Source organism: Corapipo altera, unplaced genomic scaffold (genome assembly GCF_003945725.1).
Source record: "Corapipo altera isolate COAL_440 unplaced genomic scaffold, ASM394572v1 224, whole genome shotgun sequence".
In the NCBI taxonomy this organism is placed as follows: domain Eukaryota; kingdom Metazoa; phylum Chordata; class Aves; order Passeriformes; family Pipridae; genus Corapipo; species Corapipo altera.
Genome location: NW_020884959.1, coordinates 486,303 through 494,680, shown reverse-complemented (window position 1 = coordinate 494,680; position 8,378 = coordinate 486,303). Strand labels below are relative to the sequence as shown.

The window sequence follows — 8,378 nt, the reverse complement described above, 5'->3', positions numbered from 1 at the left end:
AAAATAGCATTCCAATGAATACAGACTACTGCAGGGGATTGCAAAAGACTTGGGAAAAGTCTGTCAGATGATAACATGGCATAAATAGAAAGCAAGCATCAGATTTGGATTTTTTTTTCACTCACCCTTACCTTCAAGCAGTAAACAGAAACCCAGAGCAGTCTCCCCACAGCTGAGGAGTCTGAACTCATGCTGGTTGGCCAGGCCTGAATCCCAGTTCTTGTTTAAGACTCTTGTTCAATAACAACACACTTTATTGTCCTGTTTTCCTGGCTTCTTCCTGTTGGCCATATCTTTATTCACACACAGTCAAGTGATACAAATTCATTGCAACAGTGGCACTTTATCAAAGACATTAAGAATGATCAATTTGAACTGAAATTTAAAAACCCCCAAGTCTGGCCACCTGTCAAGCAATGCACTGCTTGTAACAGGTCATGGTAAGGAAATAGTTTATAACATTGGCCCATGTATTCCCAGCCATGTTACTTTTCCAGAGCATAAAATACACAGTAGAAAAATACACTAAAAGCAATAATGGAGTTTGTAGAAATGCCTGCTGCAAAAAAATTGCTGTTGTCTGATTTCCTGTATATTTACTCCCATGCTACATTATGATAGAATATTTGGATAAACACAGTTTATTTCTAACTTAATTTGAACTTTAAAGTTGATCTGAAGTTAACTTTAAGGTCTTTGGCTCCAGTTCTTGAAGTATATAAAGCACCTTAACTTTGGACTTGTGAGACTGATAGACAAGAAGTGAGCCCACAAGTGGGAATTCAATGCCTTGGGCAGCAGCCCAGGAGGGAAGGGGAAGTTGGAGTGCTGTACTTCAAAGGGATCTTAATTTGGGGCAATTTCCTGGATTTTTCAAGACTTGTTAAAAGTCTTCCCTGGGCTGTGCTTTTACCTGGTAGGCTTGAGTTCTTCAAGTTTCTAGAAATCTGATATTTGTATTTGAGATCTGGGCTCTGCACTTAGTTGAGTCAACTGTAGTACATCCCTAGCTCCTTATTTCACTGCTCGGTGTACTTTTACTTGTCCCTTTCTCCTCTCCTTCCTCCCTCCTGTCCTGGTACCACCCCCATGGCCTCTTTCCATGCGAGAGCTGGAAGCTCCAGTGCTTTGCTAGGGCTGCTCACACCAAACCTCATTCAGAGCACCATTCTCTTAGTGTTTCCAACACTGAGAGACCCGGGTGTAGACACAGAAGCCAGTGCCAGCCTTACCATGCCAGGATGAGCAGCTATTCCCTGGGGCTGGCACACTTGCAGTGACAATCTCTGGCAATGCTTATGGAAAACAGCCCCTTGCCATGACAGAGGAACACACTGTAAGCAGGCAAACATGTTCAACTCCAGGATTTCTTGCTTCTTTTTCTCCCAAGAGCCAATATCAAAACATTTCAAAACAAGAGTTAGTATTGCTGTGTTTTTGTGGAGAAGAAGAGTAAGGCACTGAAGGGCAAGCTCGATTGGCCAAGACTGATCTGCAGGTCTGTGCCCCAGTCCATGCTATTCACTGAGCTGTTCTTCTCCACACACACGTATGAGACACGCTCTCAGAGGGGCAACCTCACCTCTGCTTCCCCCACAGACACCATATATGGAGGCCAAGATCCACCTTCCTAGGCACGGCCTCCAGAGAAAACACTAAGGACACGCACTGGAGGCCAGAGGTTCGCTTCCCAATGTCTAAACTCCACCAGCTCCCAGGGAGGTCAGCTATGGAAAGATGACCAGGATACTGGTGAGGTATAAAACTCCGTGTCTGCTGGCCACCGGTCAGCTTTGTCGTCATCAGACTTGTCGCTGTCATCGCCGCTGGAGGGCTCATAGCCCTGGATGGCAGAGCAGATCGGCTCTGTCTGCCTCAGATCTGCCTCTGCCTCCTTCTTCTTCTCCGCCAGCAGCTGCCTGTAGCACAGGTTGCAGACCCTCAGGGGCTTGGGGGACAGCCGGGGCATCAGGAACCTCTGCCTGGAGCAGTCTGCGCAGACGACGAAGCCGCACTTGCGGCAGTGGTGCCTTCGGGTGAGCGTGGAGAACTTGGTCTGTGTGCAGCGCATGCAGATGTCCGTCGCCTTGTCTGGGATCCAGGGAGCCGCGTGCTCCGTGGAGGGCTGCCGGCCCGTCTTCGTCAGCAGGTGCCTGATGCACTCCTCCAGATGGCTGATCCACTCCTTCCGCTCCGTGAGGGAGGCCGCGGAAACCACGAAGGACTTCTTGGAGGTTTTGATCATCCAGCGGTTCTTCATCTGCAAAGTGTCTGGCAGCGTCTCCAAAGTGACATCTTCAAGGGGAATGATGTGCTGGGAATTGTACTTCCTTTTGTTGATGACTATGCTGCCGTAGACGAGGATGTCGTTGAAAAGGAAGAATATGCGAGGCTTTGGTTTCTTGCGGCATTCTTTGGTTAAAATCCCTTCTCCTAGAAGGACCCTTCCAGGCAAGGCTAAGGGCTGCCCGGAAGCCCCAAAGCAGTTTTCCACAGCAGCAATGCGCTGGCTGTTGATCTCGGTGTTTGCAAGATGGTCCACCATCTCCAGCTCACTCTGAAGAGAGGAAAACAAAGAGGGAAGTGGTGAAGCTGCAAACATCTGCACTGGGTGGGGGTGAGTAGCTAATGCATGCACAGGTGAGATGCTCCTAACGCAACCCGAGGGTACAAGTAATCTCCTGAGCCCTCTAGCTGGTTACTTTTTAAAATTAAATTTCCAAACTTTCTGGCCTCACTTTGCAACAGCCCAGTCTGTACTGGGATAGTTCAGTTTGCAGCAATGGAAGCCCTCGGAAGCAGAGCCAGCTTTTCCATTACAGCTGTGCTTTTCACCAGTATAACTCTGTGCCCTTAGTAAAGGAAGCTGCTTGCTCTGAATCTGCGTTTATGCAGGTGTAAGTACTGGCTCAAGAGTCACTGTACTGTGACAGCTGAAGGTTACCAGGGCCTGCCCTGTCTATCCCTCTGGGTGCTGGGAGCTAACTTATGATGGGCTCAGGGAGGAGATCCATGGTTTTGGGAGCAAGCCTTCCATTTCTGACTGCACACCTGCTTTCTCAAGGATTAATTAGACACACACACCCCACAGCCCCATTTTGGACCAGAGCTGAGGCAGGAACAAAACAAAACACTGTGGTATCACTTGTTCCCACTGGTCCTCCCTGCATGACAAGAAGAGAAAAAAAGAGAAAAGAAAAAAGCCCGTTATGTGAATAAATCCACATGAGCCAAGCCTTTCCTCCACTACCGCAGGGATGCCAGTGCTTCCAGTTGCAAGACACATCATTCTGAAAACAGTTCTGCTCTCCACTGAAGGGGAAGTGGAATGCAGCACAATCATCCCTCCCACAACTCCTCACCCTCCTTCTCATCTGGAGTTTTCAATCTGGAGTTTTCTTAGTCTGTTGGTTTTTGTTTTACTAGAAAACCTAGGTAAGGGTAACTCTGAAGTAAAAGCAAATGTTTGCAGTAAGGAAGGTAGTTTGGAGTAAGTAAGGCACTCCTGGTAAGTTCATTTTTTGTTGCTCCTACCCCTCATGCACTGAAGGAGCTGCCCTGAGGCAGGCTGGCCATGGGAACGTGAGTCATTTCCTCCTCCAGAGAGGTAGCTCAGCCATCACGAGGCAGCTCCAAGATCACAGGGATGTGTGTTGCCCTGGTTCACTGAACCACTAATGCAGAGCCACCCTCCACTGCTTTCCCTGTCCTCCTCGTCCAGAGTGCCTGCTACTATGGAGGCTGGAGGGGAAAGGGAAGAGGAGGATGACAACATGCCTGGTCCTGTGTGTTTGGGACAACAATGACTTACATTCTACCCTTCTCCTTCACCCCAAATCACCCCTTCACTATGCTGGAAAGGAAACCACAGAGCTGCTGCTGAAGGTTGCTGCACACCATTCACCTCTTGCCTGAGCTATCTGGTAGATAGACAAGTCAATTCTGCTGAGTTCCCAGAATTTTCTTCTCTAGAGCACAACAGGGTAAAAACCCACAAGGCCAAGACCCAGGTTTAGCCCTGGGAGACCTAAATGAAGTGACCTACCCTGCAGAAATAGCTTTCACAGAGAAACACCGAGTGGCCAGTGCTCCTGAAGAGCTGGCTTCCTCAGTCCGGAGGGAAGGATACGTATCCTCAGAGTTTCAAAGCACTGGAATGCCTTGGATGGAGCTGGGACAGTGTTAAGCATATCCACTCGTGTGGGTGGGCAACAGCCATCTGAAAGGGTGACTCACCACATCCCACCACAAGCCAGATCAATTCTGCCCCGAGATCCAGAGAGTGCTCAGCTTGAGTAACCACATAAAACCCAATTTCATGTTAATATTGTGACTCACTGCAAATAATGCACAGTTGGGCTTTGGAATGCAAGTACTTTGTGAATTGGGTAAATAAAGATAGCTGCTGAGTGTTATTATGGTCTCCTTTCCTGGGAGATGAGAGCCTCTCCCTTTGGAACAAAATGAGGATATGAAGTCTAATCTATTTTATTCATTTTGGTAAATATTTTTTCCTGTTTGCCATGTCAGGTCAGCAGGGTCACAGTGCTTATTACCAAGTGCTACATGTGCCCATGTGCCACATACAGCAGCAGCTTATCCAGTTGAAATGAGGGTGGGAAGATGTACTTTACCAGCATGCTGCTTTTCACAGAGGTTTTTGGCATGGGAAATTTTGGGGCTGGTTATTTTCATCAAGATCTGTTGGTTCTACATGTGATCAAATACTATGCAGTGAGTGTGAGTGATATTCAAAGGAAAAAACATACTGCTTGGCACTCCACTCCAGAAGCAAGCACGCCACAAGTTTTAACAATGAGTGCTTGTTCACTTGGGATTATAAACAGCCATGTTGATGCACGCCAGGCAGAGCATTTCGACTTAAGTTCCTGGGTCACTGAGTCTGGGGTATGTTTTTCAAGACTGTGTGTATCTAAGGCTTAGGTGTAGTGATGCAGTGAGCTGTTCTACCTGATCCTTCTGTTCTTGCCACCAGACACAGCTGACAGCCTTGGTATCCACTGCATACCTAATGCATACCACATGCATGGGATGGCCCATGAGGATCAGTGCACTGAGATCTGACTGCTGAGCTCTGACAGCAGAAAATGCCCCGAGTCTCATCTCTCTGCAGCTCTCCCTTACTCCCTCTTTCTGCTTTGCTCAGCTGAGCACTGTCTCCTGGAGTTAGGGCTGGTATAAGCTCTTGCTCACCAAGCACAGCAAGCAGGATGCAGCTGCCAGAGCAGGCACTCAGAGCAAGCAAACCAGAGTTCCTCTCCTTCTCCTGCCTGAGGGGATTTCAGCCTGCCTCTCCCTCTTTCCCAGCATGCTGTAACTGCTGGGGGGAAGGAGGACAGGCTCTGGCAACCCCCTTCCTGCCATGCTCACGAGGAACCCAATTCAGCACATGTACATTTTGGCACTGGCTGTCACATTACACCTTTGGGAATGTCACCAGTCCCGGCAGGGTATGGATTGACTGAGCTACCAAGCTTCTTGCCACGTTCAGTATAGGGCCAGGGCAAAGGGACTGCCGAGCAGTGGCTTTTGGGGAGCTCAGATTGATGCTACCAAACCCACTCGTTGGCAGCCTGAGCTCAGCTGTGGCTCTTGCGAGTGCCAGCCAGGCTCAGAGGCGCCTCAGCAGCATAGGAAGGGAGAAAGGAAAACCCGAAAGTCAACGAAATGCCTCGCTCCCTCCCTCTCCCGTGCTCTATCCATGCACACATCCCCAGGCAGAACAGCGAGGCGCATTCCGCCCGCACCTCCTGCTCCCCTCCCCGCCGCTTATCGGCCTCCCCGTGCTGGGGAGGCACAGGGAAAAGCCCCCCGTAAGGAACTCTCGGGTGCTGGAGCTGACAGGACCAGTGTGACAGCACTTGGCCACGCTCAGGCTGGACAAGGGCTCGTGCGAACGACACCCGCGGGCCGGGCTGGCTGGAGAGGGTGGGCGACCACCGAGGGAAGAGACAATTCCCTGTCCCTCCCAGCGCCCGAGAGCCCACGTGCCCCTTCGGGAGAGGTGCACAGCCCGGGGGAGGGTTCCCCTTAGAGCTCCGCGGCCGGAGCACTTTCTGGGATTTTGGTACGCGGTCAAACTCGGTAATTTAAGCGTCCCTCTAAAAACCCCAACAAACCCGCCCCTCCCACCGGCGCTCGGGTCACGCACAGACACCGTGGGGCTGCAGGCACCGCACACGCGGGACGGGACCCCCGGGAGAGCAGGACACGCCGCGGGGCCCCCCGGCCGAGCCCCCCCGGCCGAGCCCCCCCGGCCGAGCCCCCCCGGCCGAGCCCCCCGCGGCCGCCAGACCGCCCCGCTCCCCCCGCACCGCCCCGGCGGCGGAAACCCCCGACTGTCCCAAAGCTCTCCCAGAGCTGTCCCGCTCCGCACCAGCCGCCCGCCCAGTCCCGTGCAGACCCCCCGGCCCGGACCCCGCTCCGGCCGTACCTCCCGGACCTCCCCCGGCAGCGCTCCCGCCGCCCGCGCCGGGCGGATCCGCCGCGCTCCCCGGGCCGGCCCCGCGACCCGCCCACCGCCACCGGCGGCCAATGGGCACCGCGGGGCCGGGGCTGCCCGTGTGCGATGGGTCGTGTGTGCGATGGCTGAGTGTGTGCGGTGGGTGCGTGTGTGTCATAGCTGGGTGTTCCCGGGGTCCCCCCGGGGCTGCGTGTGTGGCTGCTGACATCCACCGCGCTCCTGCGCACCCTCCACTTGACCCCGCGAGTGTCACAAAGATGCGCCAAATCGGTGTCTTTGGTTCGCTCGTGGGTTTAAGTTTCCAAGTTTTATCGTGCCTCCTGCTCGCAGGATACTCTGTCATGTAGGATGGTACACAGGCATGACATCATGTGAAGATTATTTCAGTGATAAAATGCCCTTAGTATTTTACAGTTTAGAAGAAGGATATAAATGGAACTATGCATTAGAAGAGAAACTAGAACTCTTACCAAGCTTTGGATCAGATCAGATCTTCTGACCACATTTATGATTACAGTTACAGACCACTGTGTAGAGAACAAGCCATTAACACTGAAATTGGCTTTGCAGGGATATCCTTTGCATTCCTCTCTCCCACTGTACAGGCCACACGCCACCACATGTCGCTGCCATGAGGGTGGTGGGATGAGTGGGCAGAGGCCATGGGCATTCCCCAACACCCACTGCAGGTGCCACAGGATGCAGGGCAGCTGAGCCCTGGCCCTTGTCTGGTGCAGTAACACAACGCCCAGCTGCCTGGGCCTGTGCTGATCTATAATTCAGGAGCTTGCTCACTTTCTATAATAGCTTTTCTATCTTTAATGGGAACTGATGGACCTGTCAAGGTACTAGAAATATTTTTTTTCCCAGGTTTTCGTTATCTTTGGAAATAATAATGTGGGCTGGGAAGCTCATGGTGTGCTTTGAGCTAAAGTGCTCAGGCAGCCATGGGAGTTTCCACAAGAGCTTATTCCTTCACACTTTGTGTTTGTGTCAGATGAGCAGATGAACGAGGACATGGACTAAGTTAATTGCAGTCTGTGGCTGCCTAGCAATGCATGAGGGAGGGTTACAGAGAGGGCTGCAGGTCATTGAAAACCCTCTCAAAACCTGGGAGAAGAGAGCTCAGGACAGAGGGCAGGCTGGGCCGAGCGCACTCAGGTTATCATTAGGGCTTTAGTGGGAGGCCTCTTCTGTCCTCTTGCCTTTTCTGTAGGAGAGCAGGACTGAGTGATCTGTCAGTGGAAGGAGGGTGGTCTGCCTTTGCAAACAGGTTCTTGCAGCTGGGAGCTGTTTTGTGTTGAGCCTGGCTACCAGCTGCCTCTGTTCTGGCTATCTTGCAAGGAGTATACTAGGTCTGGGGAGATCTGCCCAGCTAAGAAATTAATTCTCAACAATCTTTTTTTTAACATGATCTAACTATGGAAATAATTATTTTTACATTATCTAACTATGTAGCTATGTAAGTATACAAGGCACTAAAGTATATTTGTTTTAGCAGACTAATTCAGACCTAACCAGCCATAGATTGTTATGCTGAAACTCGTTTTTTCTCCTATGTGCTAAAATTATTCTGAATTTGCTCTCATGTTATCTTAATCATAGTCTTTATTACTGAGATGTAATACTTCGGTTTATTTTTCTTGTTGTTTCTCAGTATGCTCACCTGGACAACACATTAGCCAAACACAGCATTGGGTTGGCCCAACAGCCTGGGATTTGATGGGTTTTTTTTTCTTTCTCCCTCTTCTATCAGGAGTGGAGGTGTGTTCAGGCAACTGTTGCAGGAGGCGAGGGAAGCCCTGAGATCCACGCTGGGCATGCAGTCAGTATGAAGCACTTGCACAGAGAGCTGACTTTCTGTTGGTATTTTGTTTGTTTGTTTTGGAAGCTG

At 51.0% G+C, this 8,378-nt stretch overlaps 1 protein-coding gene across 1 annotated transcript; it reads right to left on the bottom strand.

Annotated features, from left to right (window-relative positions):
* Positions 1–259: 259 nt before the first annotated feature.
* On the bottom strand, positions 260–6,501 carry PLEKHF1 (pleckstrin homology and FYVE domain containing 1). The gene is made up of 2 exons (XM_027663932.1): positions 6,455–6,501; positions 260–2,557 (listed from the first exon to the last, which is right to left on the bottom strand). Exon 2 carries the CDS (start codon positions 2,543–2,545, stop codon positions 1,724–1,726), a length of 822 nt encoding a protein of 273 aa, XP_027519733.1. The 5' UTR covers positions 2,546–2,557; positions 6,455–6,501; the 3' UTR covers positions 260–1,723.
* Between the last annotated feature and the right edge of the window lie 1,877 nt (positions 6,502–8,378).

What these genes read in the sequence shown, in the direction of transcription:
- PLEKHF1 (XM_027663932.1), bottom strand. Translation starts at nt 2,545, where the DNA reads ATGGTGGACCATCTTGCAAACACCGAGATCAACAGCCAGCGCATTGCT.